Below are 27,480 nucleotides of genomic sequence, written 5' to 3'. Positions count from 1 at the left end.
CTGAGGGGTCAGCCTGCCTGTCTCTCTCTGCATTCATCCTCATCCATTCAGCCACCAGCAGCTCGCTCGCGCACACACACACACACACACACACACACACACACACACACACACACACACACACACACACACACACACACACACACACACACACACACACACACCCCCTCTCTCTCTGCAAATACAAAAGGCTGTTTGGCCTCCAAAGCCCTTCCTAGCCTGGCCCCTTCCACGTTTCTGGCCTTCTTAGACCATACTCCCCAACAAGTCCTCCCTAACCCTGACATTGGCCACGGCTGTTCCATGAACAAGATGCTCCCTCTCATCTTTGCCTCTTTAGATCCCAACTAAAATCCCCCCCTTCTACAGGGATTCACAGGATGGTCTCTTAATTCCACTACCTTCTCTCAAGCCTGTACCAGCTGTACTTACTTGTTTGCAGCCAAGCTCACTGAGGGCAGGGACTGTCCTTCGCCTCTGTGTCCCCAAGGCTCAGCACACTGCCAGCTTGGCACAAACAGGCGCTTATGAAATGTTTACTGACTGCTCAGCACTAGAGATGTAAATACAAAAGCCAGGACAGTCCCAGCCTTGACTACAGATCGCAGTTGGGCTTCCAGGTCGAGTAGGAAGGATGAAAAAACACTCTTTGGTCATATAACCACAACGTTTATTTTCCAAACAATTTTATTGAAATGTGCTGGAAGCACAGGGGCAGGCAGCACAAATGTATGAACAGGAAAAAAAAAATCACATGTACAATAATTTCAAAAAGTGAAGGTTAATCTTGGAGATGGAGATGCCCCTCTCTCCAGACTTGCAGGGTTTCCATTATGGTTAAGCCTCTACTAAAACTAGCATTAGAAAAGGAATACAAGAACTTTTGCAAAAAACGGCAGAAAGGAAAGGAGGGTGGGTTTCCTGCTTGGGCCTCATCCTGGGTGTGCAATTAGGAAGCGTGCTGAGCGGTGGAGAAACACAGCTTCAGGGTGTAGGGGTACGGACCATCTAGGGGAGAAAAAGGACACATCAGGTCAGGGTGGGGCAGATTCCTCAGAGCACGCTAACTAAGGCTCTACAACTTCCGGGAAACAAGCCCGGCTCGCACAGGGTTCTGAGAAGTTCACAGCAGCGTGGGGATGCGGAGGCACACTTCCAGCTCCCCTACCAACATGACAAGCCTCAACAACTCCCACTTGGGTTAAACAGTGGACTGTTCTCAGACTTGAGAGCCTGGGGCTTCCCTAACCACAGCCTGGCCTGAGACTCAATCTAAGGCAGAAGAGAGTGTGACAACTCCTGGCCCTCCCAGGTGTGTCCCCCCCCCCCACCTGCCCCAGGCAGCTGTCCATCAGCTTTTAGGAGCATCTACAACATTGCCAGCAGGCCCTGGGTCCCATCCCAGCCATTCCTTCCCATAGCCTGCGGCTAGGGGCTGGGCCACTCACTTGGATTCTTCATCTGGTAATGGTTCAGGAAGCCCAGGGTCTCCAGGGCATCACTCTTGGACTCCCACTCCAATAGGCCTGAGGAGCTTCTTTCACCTGCAACCAAAGCACCCAAAAGGTCAGAAGGAAAAGGACCAGCCCAAGGCTGGAGGCAAGAGACAAGAGCTGTGGACCCACCACCCCACCTAAGGGGGCCTCCCCTCACTCACTTTTCCCTGAAAACACCTTCACTGAAGCAGGCCGCTTCACTCCTAGCTCATCGCAGATCTGGAAAGCAAAGAAAGGAAACCAAGTCTCAGAGGTGCAGGCCCCACAGCCCTGAGGTTTGGGGCCAGCTTTCAGAAAGCTGGTCTAGGTAGTCTTCACAGGACCCCAGACTCAGCTAGAAAGCACCTGAGGCCACTCCTCTCTCTAGTCACTAAGCCTCCAGTACCCAGCAGCTCCATTATGACCTCATTACAGGCTCCTCCACGCTGCTCTCCGCAAGCCTCAGGCTGGGCCACGTGGCTGGCTGAGGTTGGACTCTGCACCACAGCCGGCTGCCCTATCTTACACAACTTATTGGCCCTTGGAGCTGCTTAGCTGTTCCCATTTCTGAGACATCTGCCCAGTGCTTCCAACCCCTGGGGTTGGAGGGAGGGACAAGAGCCACATGGCCGGAGAACCGGCCAGCCTGGGAGGAGAGACCCACCACCACCTTCCTCACCTCAAAGAAGTTTTCTTCAGTAACTTCCAGGGGTGCATTGAAGAAGTGCAGCACATTGCTGGGGTGCTGGATCCTGTTCTTAGCTGCCTGCTCCGGGGTGGAGAACCGATTGTTGCGTGAGCCACTAAAGTCTTTGTAGCTGCACGACCCATCTTCCAGCCCATAGGACTGGCCTGGCATGATAGCCTGTTGCTTGGAAACACTATTGAGGAATGGGGCAAGGGGAGAGAGAGGAAAGACAAAAAGGCTGTTCCATTATCTCTGTGACACACATCCCCCCTCCCCTTACCCCAGGTGCCAACGCCCACTCTCTCAAAACCTTCCTTCCTGCTTCCCTCTCTCCCCTGGTATCCAGAGGTACCCCACCCCTGGGAGGTGGGCACAGACATTCCAGCAGTGACTCAGCGGCCTGCCTCCAGTCATGCTATAATACCTGCACCACTAGCTATATGCCCCTCCCTGCCCCTCTTTCCTCAGCACTTTGTGGAAATGCCTGGAAAGAAAGCCCACGATTCCCAAGATGCTGCTTGGAGGCCAAGGCTGTAAGAAGGTCCCCCTGTGGTACCCACTTTCTCTCCATCTTGTCCACCCCAAAGTTAGGACAGTCTGGCTTCTTTTTGCCCTTACTGCCTCTCCCCCTTTTCTGCTGACCCACGCACGCCCCTCTTCCTTAATGCAGACTGGCAAGGGTCCTGTGCCTGCCAACAGCCCCCCGGAATGGCGAGCCGCAGGGATGGATGACCCACCACACATTCAGCTTCTGTCCAAACATGAAGTTGTTGTTGAGGTGAGTGATTGCTCTGTCCACCGCATAGCCATCCGCCATCTCTACCATGGCAGCCCCCGGCTTGCTCTTCATGAACTTTACCTACAGAAGAAAGGGCCTTGCCCATTAGCAGGCTTTACCCAGAGGACCTGGGCCCCACCAATGGCACAGGGATGCCTGTTCTAAATCTAAAAAGCAGACCCACCATGGGCTGCCCACGCTTGCTAAGAATGCCTGAGAAGCACCCACTGAGTCCCCCCCATCCCCCAAATCAGAAGGGATTTATTATTCTACAAGAGACTTCCTAGATCTTGTAGTCTATCCTTCCTCGTTTTACAGATCAGGTAACTGAGACCCCAAGAGGTGATCAGGGGTAGGGAACCTATGGCCTTCTAGGTCCTCAGGTGTGGCTTTTTGACTGAGTCTAAGTTTTACAGAAGAAATCTTTTTATTAAGGGGAGTTTTTTGCAAAGTTTGGATTCAGTCAAAGGGCCGAACTCGTGGCTCCCCACCCCTGGTGCTAAGTCATTTGCCCAAAGGCAAAAAAAAGAAATCAGAAGCTGACCTAGGATTCCCACTCTGTTCCCTGAACGCTAAAGTTCTTTGTGACCCTCCCTGCCATGGGCTAAGGCCCCACTTCAGCCTCCACTCACTGCTCTAGGGCCCTAGCGATGACCCCACAGGCTGTTAGGACCCCTATTCTAGCCGCTGGCTTGCCTGTCTGCCCTGTCCCTAAGCTTACCTTCTCCACATTGCCGTAGAGACAGAAGACATTGAAGACACGGTCACAATTCATCTTGGACTGGTCAAGGCCATATACCATCAGCACAGGGCTGTCTGCGTGGGGGGCCATACTCAGGCGGTGGGGGAGGGGGCGGGGGGTGGCCATACTGAGGGCCATATCGGCTTGGGCCCCGACGATGGCCCCCCACTGGTGGGCCCATCCTTCTCCCTTCGTAGTGAGGTGGAGGGGGCCCGTAGCCCTCATCATGGTAATGGCTGTGGTACCCACCGTGAGGCCCTCCTGGGGGGTGGGAAGGAAAGAGAGGGAGGACGGGTGAGAATTTGCGGGGCGGACGGCGGGCAGGGTCGCATGAGCCACGGGAGTCCACGGAGGGGAACCCCCTGCCCTCACCATATTCTGCAGGGTGATCTCCCAGGAGAGGAGGCTGTCTCTGACGCTTATTCGGATTGCTGCCGGGGTCACCTGTGGACAGAGACAATTGTCAGAACCTCATCCAGGAGGAAGGGGGGCCTTCTTTCCCTCTCTAGGGGCCTCTGCACCTGTAGTAAGAATTCTCAAAGCCCCAGGTATGGCAAACCATACTGAGCCTGCTATCCCATGGGCTGCTGGGAGCTGGCTTCCTTTTAAGGCCACGTGAGGATAGGGGCAGAGGCCTGAAGCCTGAAGCAGCTGTGTCTGTTAAAGAGACAAACTCAGTTCTTCCAAAGGCTCAGGGAGCCTTGGGGAGGGAGGGCAGGGGGGGGCATGCGGTCCCTGTTCCCACCAATGGGCCAGATACCCTATGTTTTAATAGAGGGTCTCTGCCCCCTTTCCTCTGTGATACACCTTAATCCCCACTCTACCCTAGATTATAGGAGGCCAGGGATGGTACAAAAGGGCCCTTTATCCCAAATGGTTAATGGATCTCCAACTGCCTTACAAACAATGGGCCCAAAGAAGTGCGGGGGGAGGAGGCGGGGGGAGAAAGGAGATCTCAAAACTGCACAGAGACAGAGGGGCCCTGGAAGGCCTACCTCACCTCCCCCAACCCCACTCAAATCTCTCTACACTCCTCGGATACTCAGGGATACAGTCCCCGAATCCACCTCACGTGGCCACTAGGGAGTAAAAGCTAGTAACACAAGGTCCCAGGACCCCCTCCCCCCAGCCCCAAGGAGGCTGACAAAAGCAGTAATCCGTTAAAATGAGCAATCATGGACAAGGCGTGAACGTTCCCGGAGCCATACAATGTTGCCGTCCCGCCAGCTGCATTTCATACTGGGTTTATTCCAACAGTCAGTCATTACAAAGATGGAAAAGGGCTACTTACAGCAGTACAGAGTACAATGTCCATTTGTCACATAAAACAAATCTGTATTTTCTCTTACCATTGGACGCTTCAACAGTGAGTTAGCACAGTTCTGAAAGATGGCGTCCCATCAAACATACACTGCGACCCTGCATCACATGGTTTTACAGTCATAAATACAATTTACGTTACAAATCCGCTACAATTTTTTTTTTCAATTTATTTTTCTTTTCAAGTCAATTTCCTGATTAAACAAAAACTGGCTCACAGATGTTCTGTCCTCAGCAGAGATCAGAAAGTGGCCAAGAGTGGTGTATAAGTGGAAAGTGTTCCTTCCTCCGTGTTTGCGCCTCCTCAACATTTGTGTGCTGCGGTGGGGTGCGGTGAAGGGGTGCGGCTGCTGCCTGTGTAGCTGGCTCTCCGTGTACGTGTCTGGCGCGTCTGTTATGCGAGTGTGCCCATGGCCCCGCTATGCCCGCCTTGTGCCTCGGGACGCGCCCCAGCTACGCGCCGGGACATCGCTGTGTGTTCTGAGCTGTTTGACCCTTGTTGGGTTTGGTTGGGGTTTGAATCTCCAGTTGGTACGTATTAGGTGGGCAGCCGATGACTGCAGAGAAAAACCAAAACGGAAAAACGGAAAAAAAGCCCTCCCCAAACCAAAAAACTTAACAACCAATATGGCGAGGAATGGAGAGGAGGATCCTATTGTCTTGGAGGGCCACTGGAATCTACTTCGGCTTATGAACCGTTCTCCGAAAAGAGCGCCGCTGGGCTGGTTAGGAGAAAACCTCTGTTCTGTGTTTCCTACTTCTGTGTACATTCTTGGGTTCAAAGTTTGGTTTTGACTTTATTTAAAAAACAAAAAACCACCATAATAAAAAAGCAGCGGCTGCCGCCCTGTTGAGTCTCTCTCTCTGTCTCTGTCTCTCTGTCTCTGTGCTTGTAGCTGTTCCTTGGAGCGCGGTGTGGTGTTCTTGATGTAGTGAGCTCAAATCTGCAGCTGTTTCTGGTACCTGAAGGAGGCTGCGTGTTCTCTCCAAGAAGAGCTAGGGGGTCCTACCCTGTGTGTTCATGAGCGATGTACAGAGGCAGAGCCGCCAAGGGCACGGTCCCCAGGGGGGCTGCCGAATCCCTGCTCACTCCGAGCACCAGGGCGGCTCCCCGCCCCGCCGCTCTGCACGTGTTCTACTAATGTACCTTGGAGAAGAAAGCTGGGCTTTTCATGTTTCTGTCACAACTCATGTAATGCCATTGCTCACTCTGGGATTCACAAATGGGGGGGCTGGCCTCAGGAACAGAGGATGGCCCACCACGATGAGGAGAGTGGGGCGGGCGCCCCAGAAGCCCGCCTGCCCAGCCCTGCCCCTCCACTTCCCCAGGGGAGACCCAAGGCCTCTGCTCGTGGGACCAGCAGAGGGGAGGAGCCCCCAGGGCAGCAGCACCACCCCCTGCCTTCTCCAACCAAGAAGTCAGCTAAGTCTTGGTGAATGAAGGGCTAGCTGCCCCATCCTCCACATGTGCTACGGGCCGAACAACAAGGCAGAGGACACCCTGGCAAGCTAGCAGGCCTCTCTCCTACCCCCAACTGAGGACAGAAAATGCCTTCTTCCCCATTCTGGCACAAGGCCTGAGCCTAAACCTGCAGGCTCCACTTCCCGCCCCGCCCCCACTTCTTTAGTGAGGAAATCAGTGGTCACTATTCTGTCTTCTTTCCCTTCAGGCCCAGGGCAGTCCAAGTGGCTCCTGTCTTTCGGAGCTGGAAAACCCCATTACTAGGCTGACCCACATGTGCCCTGAGGTCCCGAGGAGAGGCGGTAGGATACGTTGGAAAAGAATTCTAGATTTATAGCCAGAGGACCTGGGTTCACTCCCCAGCTCTGCAGCACCCTGGGCGCAACATCCTTTTAATTTCTCTGGGTCTGGTTTCCCCTTCAATAAGATGAGCTTAGTGGGAAAGACCCAATGACCTCTGAGGTCCCTTCTGCTCCAGAGCTCGCTGTGTCACCCCTGACCTGGCCCAGGGATCAAAATGCCTGCAAAGACAGGAGGGGCTATCCCCAGGGCCAGTGGCCCACAGGCCAGGAGTTCAGACAAAGGAATAGCTTACAGACAAGCTCCTTGTCCAAGGACTCGGCCCCGATGGCCCCCTTCTCTTCCCGGTTGGGTGCCAAAGCAGGAGCCACCAGCTGGTGGCCACAGAAGACCACCTGCTTCCTCCCCTGATCTGCCCTAAGTCCAATGGCATTACATGATACTGAGGCCGGCCTAGGAGTGTGCGAGTCGCCTGACAGGCAATGGCAGTGGGGAAGTGAGAGACAAAGAAGGCATCAAGGTTACCTTGTCCACTGAGGTTGGGGTTGGTATAGTCCCAGGTATCCTGATCATTCTTGAATACATTCAGACGTGTCGGCTACACAGAGAGAAATAATATCAGTCTGAGGCAACAGTAACTTGGCCTGAAATGCTTCAAGGAGCAGCGTCTGCCAGCAGTCAGCCTGGAGACCTCAGGACCCTTGGTGATGGTGGGGGTCATCCCCTAGGCAGCCAGTCTGCCAGCAGCCCCAGGCTCACTCACCTTAGCGTATTCAATCTTAAGGGTACAACAGCCAGAATAGATGTCAGCCCCATTGAGGGACGCTTTGGCTCGCTGAGCACTCTGCACGGAGTCAAATGTGAACAAAGTTAAGGAAATAGTACTAAAGAGAGAAAAATGTGCCAGCCTTCTACCAGCACCAGCCCTCTGCCAGAGGCCCTGGAAACAAAATAATTTCCTAGTAGCTGCAGGCCCTCACTCAAGGAGGCCAGCCAGACAGGAAATGAGTTACAATGGCCAAGTTTGGTCTCACTTGATGCACATAATGTGTGAACAACCAGCAGCCACTAACAGCTCTCAATCCTCTAATGCTTTTAAGGTTTGAAAAACGAGCTCCAACAAATCTTGTGAAAATAAGTAGTTCCGGGTACAGCTAGGTGGCGCAGTGGATAGAGCACCAGCCCTGGATTCAGGAGCACCTGAGTTCAAATCTGGCCTCAGACTCATAATACTTCCTAGCTGTGTGACTCTGGGCAAGTCACTTCACCCCAACTGCCTCACTAAAAAAAAAAAAATAGTGCCAACTGTGCCCATATTATAGATGAGAAGACTAAGCCTTAGCAGTTAAATGACTCGAGACGTGGGTGCCTGTCAGCCTGGCTGAGTGAGCACTACAGCTGCAACCTCCAGCTCCCTGCTCCCAGCAGCAAAGTACATCAGTCACTGAATCACTGGGCCAGCCCAGGCGGCCCAAGGGCCCCTGACCACCTGCCCTGGAGCCACAGCACACTCCAGCCACCAAGGATATTCCACCATGGCCTGGACTCCATTCTTCCGAAAGATGACAATTCTCTGGACAGGGCCACAAGGGTTGCAGATGGTATAAAGAACATCCTGAGCACAGACAAGAGGAAGGAGGTCAGTTCAGACTACAGGCAACTCTTGGCTCTCCCTCCCAGCTCTGAGGCACCCTGGGCCCCGCAAGCTCACCGTTGTAATGGAGTAGATGGGATTCAGGATAGTGAAGAGCAGCACGCTATTGACACTCCGTGAGTCGTCTGTGTCACCGGGCCGGGAGATCTTCTGGCTGGTTGAGTAGTTGACAAAAGCGGGGTGGCCGGCAATGTAGATCTGGTTGTCCGCTGCATAGTTCACAGCGTTGCAGGCCCCCAGGATGTCCTCGAACTCCACCAGAGCCTGCCTCTTTTTGGGCATCACCACCACATAACTAAAGGAGAGAAGAGGAGACAGCGTCAGGAAGCAGCAAGCCCAACGGCTGGCACTGCTTCACCACAGAATGAACGTGGGCACCAGAACACACAAAGAGAAAACCCTGCAAGCCAGGATGCCAGACCTCATGGGGAAGAGTCACCTGACTCTTCTGGGCTGAAGGCATGGGACAAGAAGCTAAACCACCTCTTAGCCTACAACTTATTATTTTGCCCCCCAAATCCTCTAGTGAATTACAGGACTGACTCTTGGTAGGAGAGGGGTCTAAGAGGGGCTCACTGGAGGCTGCCTCTAAAGTGAAAACACCCACCACACACTGAGTGGGGGAGGAGGCCACGGTGCATCAGGCAGCCCTGTGTCGGTGCCACTCAAAAGGGCCAAGCAGGGCCTCCGGACACCATGGTGGCAGAAATAAGAGGAGAAGAAGTACAGGTGTGGACAGGCTTACTGAACTGAACTGATGGGGAGGTTACCTCTGACCAGAAACTAAAAACATACAACCAGTGGATCACAGAATGGACACTTCTGTCCAGATCTCACATTTTGCAGATGAGGAAAGTAAGGTCCTATGGGTGTAAAGTGACTTGGCCAAGGTCCCATAAATAGGCAAGTGAAGCAGCTCAGCCAAGATCCAAACCCGAATCTCTGACTCCAGAAATCCAGTGAACCTCCCACTCTACAACACATCTGGGACCCCGACCTCTCCTAACAACGCATAAGCTAAAGCTCAGAGGTTTGGGGAATAACGTGGATGACGCAGGCTTGTCAAGGCACAGGCCTGAGAAAGAACGACAAACCTACCAAGTCAACGGAATCATAAGACCAAAGTGCCCAAAACTGGAAAATCCAATTCTCTTTGACTAAGTTTACTCAGGCACATAAACTACACGCACAAGTTGGACTGCTGAGGCCAGGACAAAAAATGGGGTACTATCAACCCAAGAAGCAGCAATAGGCAAAGGCATGGAACGCTGACACCCAGTCCTTCATGGAAAAACCATTCCCCTACTGATAAATGGTCAAAGGATATAAATAGGTTAAATGTCCCCAAGAAGAAATCCAAGCTATCAGTTTTATTCAGTGACGTCTGACTCTTCATGACTCCATTTGGGGTTTTTTCTTGGCAAAGATGCTAGAGTGGTTTGCCATTTCCTTCTTCAACTCATTTTACAGATGACAAAACTGAGGCAAAAGGTTAAGTGAGGTGCTGAGGGTCACACAGCTAGTGTATGAGGCTGGATCAGAACCCTGAAAGTTGAGTCTTCCTGACTCCAGGCCCAGCGCTCTAACCACTGGGCAATCTAGCTACCCCTAAGCTACTGATAGCCTCGTGAAAAAAACAAAAGCTCCAAATCACTAATAATTAGAGCAATGTTACACTGAAGCAACTCCGAGGTCCTGACTCACACTTACCAGACTGGCAAAACTGATTAAAAACAAATAGTGACAAATGTTGGAAGGCCTTGCTGCTACTTGGGTTATGTACCCCATTTTTTTGTCCTGGTCTCAGCAGGGAACAGGCCCATTAACGCCCTGTTGGTGGAACTCTGAATTAGTGAAGCCCTTCTAGAAAGCAATCTGGACCAAGGCCCAGAAAGTCACCAGAACTGTACATACCCTTTGAAACAGAAACTACTACAAAACTGACAGTTCAAAAAAGGGAAAGGGCCTATGTGTACAGAAATACTTAGAGCAGCTCTGTTTGGGTGCTCATCAATTGGGGAATGGCTGAACCAATTATGGCATGCGAACTCGCTAGAATACTGTTGTGCTATGAGAAATGATGAAGGGGATGTTCTGAGAAAAACCTGGGGAAAACATGCACAAAATGATAGAGTGAAGTGAGCTGAACCAGGAGAACAATTTAGACGGTAACAGCAACAGTATAAAAACGCACAACTTTGGAAGACTTCAGAATATCGTTCAATGCGGTGACCAACCATGATTTCAAATGAAATCTACACTTCCCGCCTCATGACAGACTCAGGGTGTAGAATGAGACTTGTTTTGGACATGGCCAATATGGGATTTTGGTTGATTATGCATCATTGGTTACCAGGGCTTTCTTTTTCCTTTATTCCCAATTGAGAGGGTGCGAGTAGGGGGAGAAAAGAGGTTTCTGTTAACTGGGAAAAAAAAAGTAATTTAAAAACAGAAAAGAGATCTCTTCTCTGTACTCGCTCCTAAGGGTAACAAATGATCACATCAAGATTATGAGCAGCAAGCAGAGCACCATCAGCCAGACTTGGCTAGGAAAGAGAACACTGAAATCATAAAGGTTTCTTCAGGGCGCCACCTTCCCCCCCTCCCCCACCCAATCCCACCATACCTGATAGGCCCAAATTCCTGCAAGGCCTCCACAAGATCAGCTTCCACCACACCATCAATCAGGCCTCTTATGTGGACAACCGGGGAGGCTGGGGTTTTGTGGGGGTCATCATAATTTTCCTGAGGAAAAGAAACAAGGCCCTGTTTCATTTTCTCCCTGTAAGCTACTGCTCGCTTACAGAAACTACCAGAGAATCCAAAATACCTCACATTCAAAAGATCAGTCAAGAAATGACTGTGACGTAAAGACAAAAGCCATCAACAAAGCAAATTCAGAAAAATAAACAACTGAGGCAAAGCCCCTGATGAAGGAAGCTCTCTGGCCCCCTCCCCATCCCCAGCTCACAGCAACATAGCATGCGTCTCCAAGTAAAGGTGGAGCCTGAAGAGAGGAAACAAGTTATTTGGAGACCTTAGACTGTAACTACGAAGAGATTAAAAACAGAAAGGGAGGAGGAGGAAGCAGAGCCCATACAAGGACAACCCTGCACTCTGTCCTGCTTCAAACCAGGCTGTACTCACAGACTGCCAACATCCCAAAGCCCTGTTTGCCTTGGCCACGCTCCCATGGAATCTCACAGCTAAAAACACTGGGGAGGATGGGAGCCTGGAAGGTCACCCATCCTACTCCTGCTCAAGACCAGCTCACTCCTGGGCTACCCTATCCTTCCTCCATCCAAGAATCAAGAGATTGTGAACCACAAGGGTCTTTAGAGACCATCAGGTGCAGCTCCTCGTTTTACAGATGAAGGAAACTGAGGCTGAAAGAACTTAAAAACTTGCCCAAGGTCACACAGCTAGCTAGTGATCGGGGCAGGATATTGAACTCTGATCTTCCTGGCTCCAAGTCTAGTTCTCTACTTGTCTCCTTAAAAGCTGGCAGGGAATGACCTCACTATATCAAAGGATAAGAAGGGTCCTCTCTAAAACTCAAGGATTAGCCAATTACAGTCTGCAGGAAAAGTTAAATTTCAGACAAAGAGCCCAGGCCCACCCCCACTAAAAGGGGTCAGTAGCCCACTGAATAGCCCACTCAAGGTCCTCCCTCTTCTAATCTAAGACCCTTAGTGATCATCTATAGTGCTCAAGGAAAAGCAGAGCTGTAGCCCTCAAACGGCAGTAGCCCCAGACCAGAAACAGCAGAGAAATCCCCTCATACTCTGACTTGTCAAAAACGGGCAAAAAGGCTTCTATTTCGTAACTAGCAGGGGCTTGGGGGTGGCTGCTGATCTCTGTGCCTCCTCCATTTGGCTAGGGGTGGGAGGAGGGGGAGGCAGACAGGGAGGAAGGGAAGGAGGGGGACACAAGACCCTAGCAGGAAGGAAGCTCATTAGACGAGTAAATTGAAACGGAGAGAGATTAGGGGGCCCTAAGGGTGGCAGGGGGCAGGCCCAGGACTGGAACCAAGGCACTGCCACTCTACGTGGGGAGGGCAGGCCAACACGGCCCCCTCAGCCAGGAAGCCACAGGGGTGGGGAGGGAGACATTAGCTACTTAGAGAGTAGATATTTAAGACCATGTCGACAGGGGTAGCTTCTATAAGCGTCAGCCACAAAAAGAGAAAGGTACCACCACGTGTGACCAACAGACGGACCAGGAGATGGATGGCAGACCTATTGCGCAGGCGCAAAGATCGCACCGTGCATTAACATCACCCCCCCACCAGCCTGCGCGCGCACCCACCCAACTGCCACCCACGCGAGGAGACCGCGCAGGCGCAAATTGTGAAGGCGAGCGCCAGCGGCCACCCCAACCATCCTCCCACCCCCGCCCCAGGAGCACACGCCTCGGCGGCCCCGCGCATGCGCAGTGGCGGCTCCGCAGCGCGAGCACAGCCGGCTCGAGCTTCCCTGAAAACGTTCGCCCCTCCCCCCTCCCGCGGCCCCAAAGACACGAGGCCGGCGCGCGCTCGCCCGACCCAAAATGAGGCTCTCAGCCCGCCCGCCCCGCCAGCCCCGTTAGGCCCCAGCCCCGCCTCACCCCTCCGCCGCCGCCGCCGCCCGCCGCCCCGGCTCCTCCCCCGCCGCCTCCGTGCTGCTCGCCAGCGTTGTCCGTCTTTAGTCGCTTTGGGGCCCGGCCGCCCTCGCTGCCGCCACCGCCGCCTCCTCCGCCTCCACCGTAGTAACGGCCGCCGCCGCCGCCACCGCCCGCCGCCGCCATCTTCACCATGGCTCCCGCTGCCCGCCGACGCCGCCGCTGCAGCTGCTGTGGTTCCTGATGCTCCTGCGGCTCCTCCAGTTGCTGCCGCTGCTCTTGCCGCCGCCGCCGCTTCTCCGCCCGGGGCAGCAGCCTCCGCGACATGGCGGCGCGAACCCGCCTCCCCCCGCCTCTCATTGGGGGAGGGACCCGCCCGTCACCCGCCGCCCCCTCCCGATAGGGGGAGCAGCCCCGCCCCGCCCCTCCAGCATCCTCATTGGCACTTCTGCCTGTCACTCAGGCGCCAGTCCCGCCCCCCCGCCCGCTGAGGTGGACTTTGATTGGCCCTGACTGGACCACTGCTCCCTGCCCCTCCTCCCTTGTGCGCGCTCCCGGCGCATTGCCGCCTGGCAACAAAGTCAAGTCTGATAGGGCCCAGCCACGGCCTTTTTTGAGTTCGATCCTGCTCTGCTCACGGCGCGCAGTAGAAGCCCCGCCTCCCTCTACGTTCATTGGCTGGTCACCCCGTCGGTCGAGTTGTATTCGAGGCTGAGTGCTTCGGACCACCAATTCTTCCTTCCATGACCGTAACATGTTTTCCCCCCTCTCTCCCGTCAGTGGTTGAAGCCCTTGCCTATCCAGAGGTGCTCGACGTTGATTAGTGCCTTAATGTGGAGGGGGTGGGGCGAGGCCACAATCACCTGCCCACGGCGTCGGGAGAAGCGGGCAGGGGAGGGTCACGTGGTTGGCCGAAGGGCGTGGAGAAGGGGACTAGAAAGGGGAATGCGGAATGAGAGGGTGCGGGGGACGAAATTCGTGCTAGCGTCCAAAATGACGGTAGCCAGCCGTGTCCTCGATAGCGGTGCTGAAAACACATCCCCATCTTACTTCCAGAGGAGTAGAGCTTGTCCTTAGCTCGTTCCTGCAACCTTATGAAACCACTGGACCTCAGTTTCCTCCACTTTTAAATGGGGGCGGGGAGGGGAGACTAGATGGTCAATCGGGCCCTCTATCTCTAAATTCTATTACCCTAAATTCTAAGCGAGGAGACCCCCGGCCCATGGCCGAAATTCTGGGTCTGAGCTGGGGGCAGCCCGGAAGGCTCAATGTCCCTTTGTCCCGCCCCTCCCTGCCCCCCCCCCCCCCCCCGCAAGCTTCAGTCTGGACGCGGGGTCCTGGAGGGTGTTTCAGTCCTCGGCCCTCGACTGAGCCTGGCCGCGGTGACCGTGGGCAAGCAGCCCCCTTCCCTGGCTACAAGATCCTGGGGCGAGGCTGCCTTGGAAATGCCCCCCACCCCCACCCAGTCACTGTGCCTGGACAGGTGTGTGTTCGCACGCGGCACGCACTCATTCACAGGCCTCTGCTGAAGGTCGCTCTCCCCCCATTCCCCACCAGTGAGCCATCCCCCTCAATTAAAAAGGGTCCCCACCTGCGTCAGAACTGCCATCCGGTCTCCAGTACGCGCTCCCCCACCTCCCTGGCATCCGCATTCCCAAACTCCTAGTACCCCGGCTGTGTCTCACCTCCATCTCTTTGAATCCTTCCTTTCGTTTAAAGCGAAAATATCGCATCGTACCTAAATCCTTTCCTGCCCCTCCCCCCATTACTTTGTATTTATTTGGTCTGTACTTTCATGTGTACAGGTTTTTTCCTTTCAGTGGAATCCATTGCTGTTCCTGGAGGCCAGGGACTGTTTTATTTCTGCCTTTGTGCCTGAATCTGAGTAGCCACTTGACAACTGGTAGATTAAAAACTGATTGAGGCAATCCCCTAACCTAACCAGAACAATCGGGGCAGAGCCGGAAGGAACCGTACAAGCTGCTCCAGGGATTCTTCTGTGTTTTTTCTGTTATCGGTCCCTTTGTCAGTCTAATGAAGCCTATGGATTCCTTCTCAGAATAATGTTTTCAAGGCTATACAATAAAATACGTAGAATTACAAAGAAAAAAATGTTGAAATACAGTTACCAAAATATTTTTTAAAACTCAGATTCATGGACACCAGGTTAAGAAACCCCTGATTTATTCTGACTTCCTCATTTTACCTTACACCTGTCTTTCCTCTTCTTTTTTCATTAAATGCCAAAGAGATAGACGTAGGGATGGAGAGGTTCAGCTGTTATAAAGGACATCTGTCAGGGCTGGGTCAGATCTTGAGCTCAGAAGGGGCTGACGGTGTTCCTCCCTCTCCCCCCTCCCCAGCGTCTTTCTCTTCTCTTCTCTCTCTCTGGACTGGAGAGTCTGTTTGGCAGCAACGTCAGAGAAATAGGCCAGAGACCTGAAAAAAAGCACGAGAGATTGCATCTGACCTCATTTCTCAGCTGACTGACTCACCTACCTCTCTGCAGCCAGACGCTGAGAACCGTGACTTTGAAAACTGTACGCCCTGAGTGTTAGCCTGGCTTGCTAGCCAGAAGCAGGATGGTAGGGAGATGACTTCCTTCACCCCAGGAAGCTTTGAAATCAGGGGTGGCTAGGTCCCTAGAACAGCATTCAAATGGGCATGTGAAAATAAACTTCACAAGGCAGGTGAGGGGGAGAGGAAGATACAGACACTAGCAGAAGAGGCTGAGCTTGATGACTCAAGTGTTTGGATTATATAGTTTTCATTTTTTATTTAATTCAGTAAATGTACTCTAATCTCTGGGTGGGTAATCCTTTCAGGTCCTGAAAACTTGGGAAGATGAGGATTTCAGTGGATGGGAGGGGCAAGCACGAGCCAAATAAATTATGAATTACTGTTGGAAATCTATTCATGCCCTCAGACTAAAAGACTAAGAGATTCCTACGATCAAAGGCCACAAGTGAGAAGGGACCTCAGATGCCTGTTTAATCCAGTCCCCTCGTTTTCAGATGAGAAAACTGAAGCCCATTTAGGTTAAGTGACTTGCCCATGATCACTCAGGTCGATCCTCTGACTTCAGATCCAGTGCTCTCTCTCCTGACCAAGCCAACTAACTGGAAAAAGCACAAAGGGAGGTGTTACCTAAGCTCCTGTGCCAAGGGACTGAAAGGGAAGTTAGCACCTGGGGTGGAAGCAGGTGCAGGGAAGGGAGCTGGAGCAGCCTAGGCTCAGAGCGCCACCTCATGGTGCACACAGAAATTGCACCCTGATTCCAGCCCCTTCTCTGCCTCTTACCAGTCAATGTCACCAGTGAAAGGGAGCACCTCTCTTTATGTGGAAGTAGGGAGAGGAGAAGACTTGCCCATGGTTACTCAATTCCCTGGAACTATTATTACCTGGGGCTAAAATTGTTTGAGTCTAACTTCCTAATTGCATGCCTTCCCCCCCTCCCCAACACCCACACTTTACTATCCTCTAAGCCCCATACACCATTGGAGATGCAACCATCTTAACTGCGAATGGTGGAAAAGGAAGCTTGGGCTGGGAGCAGGAGGCCCTGGTCCCTGCATTGGACCTAGCTGAGCTCTTTGCCTTGTGTACGATGGGGGAGGATAAACCCTGCTCAGTCCTGAGGGTCCCCTGAGAGAGCATCTCTGTAAACCTCGGGGATGGGAAATAATTCTGTGCAAAAGGGGCACAAAGGGACATTGACGACCAGCTCTCTGGGGACAAAGGGGCTCAGCTGTCCCAAGGAGACTAGAGTAAGGCCAACTGGAACTGTGTGTGTGAGCATGTAGAAAGGCCCCAGTGAGGCCCAGTCCCTGGAGGGGAGGAGACTTTTCTCCCCAGAACAATAGGAGATGCTGATGCTAGCTAGTCTTTCGTGAGCTCACACAGAAGTCTCTGTCTGCCCCTTAGCTGCCTTTGGCTGCCTCTCTATGCAGTGGCTTCGCCTACAGTGTGTCTGCTGGTCTCTGAAATCTCTCTGTCTCTCTGTCCCCAGACTGTCTCTGTCTCTGAGAAGTCTCCGTTGCTCCCAGTGTCTCTGCAGTTAGCATTAGAGAGAGATCACACTATAAATAAATCCTTCCCCTTGGAGGCCATAGCATTTGAAAAACTTCCTCCCTGCATGCCTCATCCCTCTTTTCCTCTTCATACCCCAGAGTATGGAAGGAGAGAGGAGAAAGTATGGAACTCAGAATATCTAGGTCTGTCCTCCCACCCCCACCCCACAAACATACCCCAGTAATAGTCATTCATTCAGATTCTCCATGAGCCCCACCCTAGGCCCTGGGGGAAGCCAAGCAGAGACAGCTTTCTCTTCCTCCACCCCCCAGGGAGGAGTCAGAAAGCTCCAGGACTAAAGACCCCCACCCCACCCCATGCCCAAGAGATGCTCTAGACAGAGAGGAAACCCAGGATGTGAGGCTAGAGGAGATAGGGATTGGGAAACAGCTCTGGTGGTATGAGAGGACTTAAGGGGGACTCCCCATAAAAACCAGGATCCCACAAAGTAAAACAAAAAAACTTAGATTTGCCCAAAGAAATCATCCCTCTGGGCATGGCCCCAGGAAAACTCAAAGTGGGAAAAAAAACAACTCTCTAGGATAGATCACACTGGGAATATGCTTGGGATACACTGAAACCCTTCTTGAACCTCCATCTGCCCCATAAGTCATGGGCCTCCACAGTGCCTGGCAACAGTTGCCCCACCAGTCTGAGGAAGGAGGGGTCCCAGGGGGCGGGAGGGAGTGACAGGTGGTGATGTCATCTTGTTCCTGCACCCTTCCTGACCTAAAATTCAACGGCAGAAGTCAGAAGCATAAGAGGTATGAGGAGCTCTTGAGAATGAGACTGTAATGAGACAATTCCAAAGAGACAAAAAAGGGGCGGGGCTGGAAGGATGAGCTCACCCACTAACCCCAATGATCCACCATGGTCACTGTGTGCACTGGCTAACTCAGAATGCTCTCAGAGGGACAAGTCATGCTGCGCTGCATTCCAGAGGTTACACAACACTTCCACCAAGTGCCATCTACTCCCTAACATCAAAATTCCATCTTTCTGACACTGACACTTTACTGGTGATGCTGACCACAGAACATCAGCATCTCAGAAGAATCAAAATTATAGGTGAGCAAATGGATGACAAACAGGCATATGTATCTCAAATGAGGACTAGTCTATCAGTTATGCAAAACCATTTCATTTCAGCCAGAAAGTGTAGGAAGGGAAAAGGAAGTGGGCCGATCATATCTCAAGGGCAAAGGCAAGAGCTGGAGGCCTCTTAATGCAGAAGGATTGGAATTTAATAATACTTCAAAGGATTGAGCTGACCTTTGCACCTTTGTCGGGACAGCAGGATAAAAATTCTTGTTTTGAAGTAAAATTATAGGGGAAGCTAGGTGACATAGTGGATGGAGCACTGGCCTTGGATTCAGGAGGACCTGAGTTGTTCAAATCCAGCCTCAGACACATAATACTCACTAGCTGTGTGACTCTGGGCAAGTTACTTAACCCCAATTGCCCTCACCAAAAAAAAAAAAAGAAGAAGTAAAATTATAATACCTACTTGTAATTATTTGTATTTAAAGTGAATTTGTACAGATGGTGAAAATTATAGTAAAATTATTTTTAAACTTTTGAAAAAAAATCATTGTGTTAATTAACACAATGGATGTACCACCATGATTCTTCTAGTGTTAAAAGACTGAGAAGAAGGCATGCAGTGCTTTGGTTATGGGAAGACCGAGATGAGAAGACCCGGGAGGAGGTTCTGCTGGCTTGTGATCTGCCCTGGTGGAAAGATGAGATTTTGGGTGCACGAAAGTAGAAAAGAAAGAAGGCCATGGCAGGCAACAGGATGAATCACAAAAAGGCCGCATGATTCTGTAAGAGCTATCTCTCAGAAACTCTGTGTGAGCTAGGGCTGAATATGAAGGCGAGAGATAACCAAAAAAACAGCCACGGCAAGGACAAGAGGAAAACCCCAGAAGGGAGACGCACCAAACAGAATGGAAAAGGCTGAATGATCCTCCTGCCTTCCGTCTCAATTCCATTTTCTTTACCTGGGAGGATGAGCTTTGGATTAAGAAGGATAAAACAGGAGGGCCCCAGGGGCCTGACCTGGAAGAGTTAGAAAAAAATCATCTGAGAAGGTGATCGATGTGGACTGGACAGGGACCCGGCAGTCTCGAAGCCAGGGGGACGGACCTTAGACAGCATTGAGAGGCACAGAGGGGCCTGAAGGAAAGCAGGGGGAGCCCCCAGGCCTGAGCCCTGGTCAGACCCTCATCAAGAGGTCTGGTTCAATTCTGGCAAAGACAGTAACAAGTTGGGCACGTGGCCAGGCAGGGGTGACCAAGATGCTGAGGATGTGGACATCGTGATTGGGCCCTCGAGGGGACAAAGGATTAGATCTCAGGGACTGGGCTGCCCCAAGATAAACTGGCTGGCTAGAATTCTTGTGGAACAGACTCCCCCTGGAAGAGCTGCTTCTGTGGCAGCCTGTAAAGGGGTCTTCATCAAGGACCATGGGCTCTCTTTTTCACTCTGTCCTCTCTACTCTCCAATGGATATGACCTAGAACTGTCTGGAGAAGGACATAGTGGGTGGGGGAAGGGAAGAGGTGGGTATTTAGTGCAGAGAAGAGAAGAACTGGGGGATGTAGGAGAGAGAGTTTGACAGTCTCTGAGGCTCTGAAGGCCTATTATATGGGAAAGAAACTATTTACTTTGCTTGGTCCTAGATGGCAAAAGCAGCAGTCAAGGTCTGCTCTTGATATGTGGAGACAAAATGTTAGCCTGATGTAGGAAAATGTCCTAATTATCAGTGCTGTGGCAAAATCAAACAGGCCACCTAGGGAGGTAGTGAACTTTCCAACCCTGAAGGTGCTCTGTCAGAGTCCAGGTGGCTGTTTGTCTAGGGGTGTTGTAAGAGGGACTTCCTGTTGTGAAATGGGAGGCCCCTTCTAGCTCTTAGCTTCTGTGATGGAGATGGGTTGGAGCTAAAAGAGGGGGAGCTTGAGGACCAGAGGCGGACCTGACTGTGGGCATGACCACAGGAACAAGGAAGAGACAAGAGAGTGTGAGACCAAGGGTATAGGTGGACAGGTGGGCCTTGTGCGGGAGAAGGGCACTTTTTCATTAGCAACATGGGAGTAAAAGAGGAGAGAGACAGAGAGAGAGAGAGGAAGGAGAGAGAGAAAGAGGGAGGGGGAAGGGGGAAAGAGAGAAAGAGAGAGGAGAGAGAGAGAGAAAAGGAGGGAGAGACACAGAGAGAGAGAAGGAGGGAGAGACAGAACAGAGAGAAAGAGGGAGAGAGAGAGAGACAGAGAACAGAGAAAGAAGAGAGAGGGAGGGAAAAAGAGAGAGAAGGAGGGAGGGGGAGAGAGAGAAAGAGAGAGGAGGGAAAGAAAGAGAGAGAGAAGGAGGGAGAGACAGAGAACAGAGAGAAAGAGGGAGAGAGAGAGACAGAGAGGGAGGGAGAGAGAGAGAAAGAAAGAGAGAAAGAGAAGGAGGGAGAGAGAAAGAGAGACAGAGAGAGAGAAAGAAGGAGGACAGAGGAAGGGAGAGACAGAGAGAAGGAAGTAGAGAGAGGTCACAGCAAATGGAACCTTCCCTCTGGATACTCCCTTCCCAGGAACCCCAATATCTAGTCCCTTCTTACAGGTCCCTAGACCAGCCCAAATGAGACACAGAGATTAGTGTTCAAGTACACTTGTTTTCAGATGGGGCAGGGTTAAGAAAGGCTGGGCTTGGCAGGCAGGAGACAGGGGAACATCTTTGAGCTGTGATTGTGGGCTCAAATGTCATGGGTCACAGGTCACTGGTGGTAAAGGAAGCAGCTGCCCCTGGCAGGCTGCCAATCTCAGCTCCAGACTTGTCCTCTTCCAGACTTTCCCAAGGTTTCTCAAGTTGCATGGATGGGCTGGGTTGGGGGAAGGGGGAAGATGGGAGTTAGGTCAAGGCAGCCTTGCTCGCCCCCAAAGTCCAGGTCTGCCTAGTCCTCGGTGTTCCCCACGGCCCAGCTGTTTAAAGGATGGGAGGAGGTTACCTGGCCACAGTGCAGCCTGAGGTGTGAAGCGTCCGACGGCGTTGCCAAAGTCGGATGGAGGCCCTGGCCTCATAGCTGAGGCCTTTTGGGGCTGGCCCAGATACTGCTGGCTGGAAGTGGGCTATGTGGTGAAGGGCCCCAAACCAAGTGGTAAGGTAATACCCGGCTGCAGGGTGGGAGTCAGTGGGACCAGTCATCTCTGGCCTAAGAGCCACAGCTCCCCAGGAAGTCTTGGCTGGCCGTTGAACCACGCCCGCTCCCCTGTAGCCTGTGCTGATCCTCCTCTGGGGGCCCTTCCCCAGCTCTGCAGAGTCTAGTACTGTGATCAGACCCTCCCACCCCCAGGGGAAGTCCAGCCTGTAATGAGGCCTCCATCCCTCCCACTGTATCCTGAGCATCCTGGCTCTAGGACAGCTCCCCACAGCCCTAGGGCCTTTCATTAAGCAGCTTTTGGAGACATCCTGCCTGCCTGCCTGCTCTCTGATATCTGCTGCAACCAGAGCCAGTGAGACCCCCAGAAACCTCCAACCCCCGCCTTACTCTCCCCCAGCAGCTCTGCAGGGTCCAGAATCTCCATCAGGAACTCCACATCCAGCTGGGTGGCCTCAATGTCTGGACTCCACAGAAGCTCCTCTGTCAGCGCTGGCAAGAAGTCATCAGCCCCCAGGGGTTCTGCAGGAAAGAGCTGTTGGGCTCATGGGGGCAGATGGGCCTCCCACACCAGCCCTTTGCCCACATAGGCCCCTCTTACCCTGGCTCCCACTCTGGGCGAGGCCTTCATACACATCCCGGCAGATGGCCAGCAGAAGGGCCACCTTGCGCTGTGGGGCCCAGACAGTGTGCAGGTGAGCCAGGCGGGCCTGGATGCGATGCCTGGTTGGGCTGGGGATGGGGGCTTCCTGCAGCGCCCAGGCCCGCATCACCTCCTGACGCCACTGTAGCTGCTGCAGATCCCGGGCCCTTAGCATCCGAAGCTTGGTCCACAGGACCGGCTGAAGGGGCCTCAGCACCACCCAGCACACAGCTGCCTCCACCATGGCTTCTGGGGATGTGACATCAGACAATGCCCGATGGGAGCTGGACCTACGGGGCTGCCCTCCCCTGTGCCAGACACCTTCTTCCCCACTCCCTTTTCAGCCTCCTTATGTGTCATCTTCCCCAGTAGAATGTAAGCTCCTTGAGGGTAGGGACTACCATTTCCTTATGTTTATATTTCTAGTGCTTAGCACGGTGCCTGGTACATAGAAGGTGATAATAAATTTTTCTTGATTGACTGACCCAGAGCCATACCTAGTATAGAACAACGGGGCCTTTCTTCCAGGCAGTGTCCACCATCACCATGCCTCACGTTGGATTACCACCCCAGGTCCCATCACCATGGAAATCTCTTCTGGGACCTGTCTTCCTCACACGGTCCTCTCTAACAGTGCCTCTCCACAAAGCTGAGTTTGCCCCAAGTGCAAGAATTGCTACTTCTGGCTCTGGGCTGACCTCTGACCAGCCCTATCCACCCCTCATTCCTTTGTCCTTCCCCTTCCTCCAGTCACTGACCCCACAGAGCTTGTCAGTATCTCCAGCTATGGATGAGAAGACAGACAGAAGAGAACCCTGACCCGCTCATGGGTGTAGAAAGGGAACATGGGCGTGCAGACCCATCTAGAAGGGGGCACGTGGTCAAACACAGACGGAAGGAGAAACATGGAGCTGAGCACAGGTGCCGAGAGGGGCCGGAGGGGTCTGGGCTAGACGAGAATGAAGCTGAGGAACACAATGCAAACCTGGGGATGGCTGATGGCTGGTCCTCCAGCCCATGCCCCCCAGATGTGATGTCAGACCTTCTCTTCCTGCCTAAAGGCCCCCACTCTTCCCCTCTCATGTGCAAATCTTACCTCTTACCTTACTGAGAAAAGCCAAGGGTGCCCTCTTCTTCACATCTCAACATCCCTCAACGTCATCCCCAATCTCTCCTCCTTTGTGTCAATCTCTGATGAAGAGATGACACTCCTCCTTGCCCAGGCCAGTTCCTTGACCCCCTACCACCTTGTTCCCTTGAATCTATCCCTTCCCATCCTTGGCATTGCTCCCATAATCATCCCATCCCTCTTCTCTCTCCCTCCTCTCTTTTCCTCTCCCTTTCTCTCTCTCTCTCTCTCTCTCTCTCTCTCTCTCTCTCTCTCTCTCTCTCTCTCTCTCTCTCTCTCTGTCTCTCTCTCTCTTTCTCTCTCTCTCTCCCTCCCTCTCCTTTTCTTCCCTTCTCCCTCTCTCCCTCTCTCTCTCTGTCTCTCTTGGATACTTTCTTCTACCTTGGCTTTCATGACCCCTCTCCTGGGTCTTCCTGTACCTGTCTGACTGCTCTTCCTCAGTCTCTATTGCAGGTACGTCACCCATGTCCCTTTCACCCACTCTGTCCTCAGCCCTCTTCTCTTTCCTCTCAATATTTTCTCACTTGCTGACTGATCGGCTCCCTCGGCTTCAATGGAGATACTGAAAGAATCTTCAGCTGCCCATTGGATATTTCGTATTGGATGTTCTGTAGGTTCTCCAGTTCAACATGTCCAAAACTGAACTTGTATTTCCCAAAAACAACACCTCTTTTTTTTTTTTCAAAGGAGGCAATCAGGGTTAAGTGATTTGCCCAGGGACACACAATTAGTGAGTATCATGTGTCTGAGGCCAGATTTGAACTCAGGTCCTCCTGACTCCAAGGCTAGAGTTCTATCCACTGCACCACCTAGCTGCCCTGTGATTTTTCCAAAGTGGGGTTTGACTACGTGACACCCTCCCCCCCCCACTCCATAAACTCATAGTGACACTCCTTCTGTTTGGCTTCTAGTCTGCTGCACAACCTTGGCCGTGCTCCAGGGCCCAACAACATTGGCTTCCTTGCCTACCCTTCAGTCACTTTTGCACATGGAGGACGATCTCTATGCCTAGCAAGCTCTTCCTCCTCACCTTCCACTCTCAGAAGCCCAAGTCTCTTTCAAAACTCTGGTCAAGAAACACCTTGGGCATGAAGCCCTTCCTGCTCCTCTTCCGGCTCCCCTTTCCCTGAATTAACTTCATATGTGTGTGTCTATGTGTATGTGTATGTGTATGTGTATGTGTATGTGTGTGTGTGTGCGCGCGCACGCGCACGGGTGCATGTGTGTGCATGCATGAGTGCCTGGGTGCCTCCCCTGAGAGAATGGAAGCTCTCTGAGGGCAGAGATAATTGTCTTTGCACCCTGCGTGCCTAACACAATGCCTGGCACAGAGCAGATGCTTATTAAATGCTTACTGATTGAATGATTGACATGAACATGTGTGGGAGGGGGGACTTATATGAGAGGGGCTGTATGTGGGAACACAGGAGTAGAATATTTCTGTCCCTGAGGTCATCTGTATTGTAGTATGTTCACACACGAGTGAACCTTAAAGCAATATATAAATAAGTCTATTCTAGGACATTAGCAATCATGAGTGGGCACACATTTGTGCACAAACACACTCACATACACACACACTCACATGCACACACACACACACACACACACACACACACACACACACGCGCACACGCACGCGTCCTTACCTAGATCCTCATGGTCCTGAGCAGGTGGGGCCATTCTGGCCCTGTAGGCAGCCTGGACCTCCGGGTCATTCACCAGGTGATCCTTGAGGTCGGTAAGGAGATGACGAATGTCCTGCAGCAGCTCAGTGGCTGGGTCCCCAGCCTCTGGCCCACAGGGACCACCCCGGGCTTCCCTGAGCCTGGCCTGAAGGGCTCGGTGCTGCTTGGCCACAAGGCTGCCCCGAGCCTGGGCCAGAGCCTGCACTCTCTGGTACACCCCATCGCCAGGCTCTGAGTCCTCGTCCCCCTCATCCTGGGCCTCGTCAGCCTCCACCAGCTTGTCCTCCCCTCCCTCCAGGCTGTAGAGGGACCAGGCCTCAGGCTCCGTCTCAGGACTAGGAGGACCCTCTATCCAGGAGACCCGATGAGGGCCCAGAGGTTGAGGGGCTATGAAGAGAGAGGGAGAGTGGAAAAGTGTCTGAACCTTCCCTTTCCCCATGACCTCCCTGCCATCCAGCCCCCCCAGGACCAGCCAGCCATCCAGAGTACCCATCCCATCCCTATCAGTTAGGTGTCAACCCTTCCCACTTACCTAGGGCATCCTTCTGAACTGGCTCTGAGGAGTCCCCCTCTTTGGGCTCCCAGGGCCCATGGTCCCTCAAGTACAGGGGATTCACCACAGAGAGGGCCCCTTTGACGGAGGTGATCCAGACCATGCCAATCTGGAGAGGTTCTGGGAGGAAGGAGGAAGTTAGAACTGGTAAGGAAGGGGTCAAGGCATCCAGGCTGTGCATCCCTCAGCCCCCAGACTCACCAGTAAGAGGGACTCCAGGCCCCATGGATCTGGGAAGGAGAAGCAGCGGCTGCGGCAGGATGTCCCTGGGGGAGAATAAGAGGGTCACAACGAGGGGAAGGTGAGGGACTCCCTTCCAAGTCCTCCTGTGCTCCGCAATCCCCCCCCGACCCTACCTGCTGGTGGAGAGGAAGGCCAAGAGTTCAGGCAAATCTGAGAAGCTGAGCTGGGAGCCCTGAAGGGCCACTCCTAGGGACAAGGGAGGGCAGTTGGCCAGCCATTCCCCTGGGCTCCTTTTCCCTCTACCCAGGCCCTAGGAGGGCTTGCCTCTCTTACTTACAGCCTAGACAAGGCATAGACTTTGGTTTCCTATGTCAATGCTGAGGGCAGTGAGAGGGTCCTGGATACCTGGGGAAAGAGCTGAGGGTCTGGGTTTGGGCTAGGGGGTCAGGCACCTGGAAGGAAAGGGGATGAGGTCTGGTCCCCTGCTGGGGTTTGTGGCTGGGGATGGGCCTGGGGGGTCTAGAGGTTTTGAGATCAGGTTCCTCACCTGTAGGGGTCTCCAGAATCCGGAAGGTTCCCATGGCCTCCGGGTGGGGGTCTGTATTCATCGTCAGGGCCAGGCTCAGGCCAAACCCTGTGACTAGGAAACTCTGGAGGGGTCACAAGGAACAAAGAAGAGGGGTTACCTAGAGGGAATGAGGGAAGAGAAGCCACATGAGGGGCCCCCGGAGCCTCTGAAGGGCTTCTTTGGAGACCAGTGAGCAGAAGGGCCAAGGGGCACACTCACCCCTGGGGGCTGCAGGGCCAGGATGTCTAGAGAACTCCGGGCATCCAGGTGTGGGACCTGCCACACGCCCCGGGTCCTCATCAGATGGAGTCTCAGCTCGGTGAGCCTGGGGAAGGTTAGGGCTGTCTCAGCTGCCCCATTCACCAGGGCCCACTCCCACAGCTAAGGCGGAGGCTGGCCTCAGAGAGCCCAAACCCAGAGGAATGTCAGGAAGCAGGACCGTGGGAGCAGAGTTAACAATCCTGGGAATTGGGGTTCGGGGAATCCTCCTCCTCAACCTGAGAAGTGGGGGGGGGCCGAGCAAGGGTAACGTGAGTGTGATGAAGAGTGGAGCGTGAGGGACTCAGGATTGGTTTGGAGAAGGAAATGATCACAGCACACACTGCACCCCCTCACCTTTCCCCCTCCAGTAGATGTCCATCTCCTGAATCCTTGGACTGGTGCATGCTCCAGGCACACAGGCCAGGGGTCACTGACCAGCCCCGGGGGAATCCAAGGCCCGGCTCTTGGACCTGGGCAAAGGGGCTGGGTCTTGGACATCAAGGATATCTTTCCCCATTACAGATGATCCCCCCAACCTTAGGATCTGGCCATAGGTATGGGGCAGGGACTGTCTGTGGGAGAGGGCATGGGGTCCTGCATCAGGGCTCCTAGGACCAGGGATAGAGAAGGCTAGATGGCCAGGAGGGGAGAAGAGGCAGGGCTAGGGGCTGGATGCCATGGTCCTAGGGAAGAAGAGATTAGGGAGGTCCCAGGGGATGAGAAGAGAGAGTGGGGCTTGGCTGCCTGGGTCCCCGGGTCCCAGGGGAGAATAAAGGGGAAGGCTGGGCACCTGGGTTCCCAAGGGACCCAGATTACCTGTTCTTCATGGGGAAGGTTCCAGAGCAACAGGAAGTGAAATCATTACTCCCCTGAGAGGAACCCAGCTGGGTCAAGAGCGGAAGGGGGGAGGGGGAGGGGCCACACTGAAAACTTCCTCTCCTCACTCTTTGGGAGTCAGGTGTCTGGCCTTGGTGCCTCAGGGGTGGGGGACTGGGGCAGAGGACATGTCTTGGGGTCCCCAGGAAACTTGGATCTCAATCCTTCTGATGTGTGAATACAGGAATTCTCATGTTCTCCTCCCCCCATTTCACCCCAGCCTATTTCCTGAAGCGACCGGAAAGCCCAGCAGGTTTCACTGCGGTGTGAGAGGTTTGGAAGATGAAGATGCAAGTCCTTCCTGCTGTCTAACACACTTCCTGCCTGCTGCACGGGGCAATGGGCTCCCC

The 27,480-nt window shown here is 53.2% G+C and overlaps 2 protein-coding genes across 9 annotated transcripts; both read right to left on the bottom strand.

The window, feature by feature from the left end:
- Nucleotides 1-648: 648 nt before the first annotated feature.
- HNRNPL (heterogeneous nuclear ribonucleoprotein L) lies at nucleotides 649-13,360 on the bottom strand. The gene is given in 14 exon segments (XM_020978341.2): nucleotides 649-1,008; nucleotides 1,449-1,544; nucleotides 1,658-1,715; nucleotides 2,155-2,356; nucleotides 2,901-3,022; nucleotides 3,663-3,767; nucleotides 3,769-3,944; nucleotides 4,056-4,127; nucleotides 7,291-7,363; nucleotides 7,529-7,625; nucleotides 8,295-8,380; nucleotides 8,477-8,714; nucleotides 11,046-11,164; nucleotides 13,025-13,360. Coding segments are annotated over 14 exon segments (1,824 nt in total). The 5' UTR covers nucleotides 13,346-13,360; the 3' UTR covers nucleotides 649-949.
- Nucleotides 13,361-15,185: 1,825 nt separating this feature from the next.
- Nucleotides 15,186-27,424, bottom strand: RINL (Ras and Rab interactor like). 8 transcript variants are annotated; one of them, XM_020978352.2, is made up of 12 exons: nucleotides 27,071-27,372; nucleotides 26,609-26,724; nucleotides 26,213-26,318; nucleotides 25,973-26,075; nucleotides 25,599-25,671; nucleotides 25,444-25,508; nucleotides 25,222-25,362; nucleotides 24,651-25,076; nucleotides 21,831-22,121; nucleotides 21,620-21,751; nucleotides 21,080-21,245; nucleotides 20,727-20,953 (listed from the first exon to the last, which is right to left on the bottom strand). In XM_020978352.2, the coding sequence occupies exons 2-12, from the start codon at nucleotides 26,656-26,658 to the stop codon at nucleotides 20,842-20,844; spliced, it is 1,665 nt and encodes a 554-aa protein (XP_020834011.1). In that variant the 5' UTR covers nucleotides 26,659-26,724; nucleotides 27,071-27,372; the 3' UTR covers nucleotides 20,727-20,841. The 8 variants fall into 8 exon arrangements, with proteins under 8 accessions (XP_078001923.1, XP_020834011.1, XP_078001920.1 ...); XM_078145794.1 differs by having other exon boundaries at nucleotides 26,609-27,372; XM_078145795.1 differs by lacking the exon at nucleotides 26,213-26,318 and having other exon boundaries at nucleotides 26,609-27,390.
- Between the last annotated feature and the right edge of the window lie 56 nt (nucleotides 27,425-27,480).

The sequence above is a fragment of the Phascolarctos cinereus genome, unplaced genomic scaffold, assembly GCF_003287225.1.
Source record: "Phascolarctos cinereus isolate Bilbo 61053 unplaced genomic scaffold, phaCin_HiC Scaffold_726;HRSCAF=1367, whole genome shotgun sequence".
Classification (NCBI taxonomy): Eukaryota; Metazoa; Chordata; class Mammalia; order Diprotodontia; family Phascolarctidae; genus Phascolarctos; species Phascolarctos cinereus.
Note: the sequence above shows the minus strand (reverse complement) of the source record. Positions and strands in the feature narration are given on the sequence as shown.

What these genes read in the sequence shown, in the direction of transcription:
- RINL (XM_078145793.1), bottom strand. Translation starts at nt 26,752, where the DNA reads ATGTCCAAGACCCAGCCCCTTTGCCCAGGTCCAAGAGCCGGGCCTTGG. An exon ending in GATTCTGGAGACCCCTACAG is followed by an intron (nt 25,509 to 25,972) that starts GTGAGGAACCTG and finishes ATTCTCCCCCAG; the next exon opens with GGACATCCTGCCGCAGCCGC. An exon ending in TGCAGAGCTGCTGGGGGAGA is followed by an intron (nt 21,246 to 21,619) that starts GTAAGGCGGGGG and finishes CCCACCCTGCAG; the next exon opens with CCGGGTATTACCTTACCACT.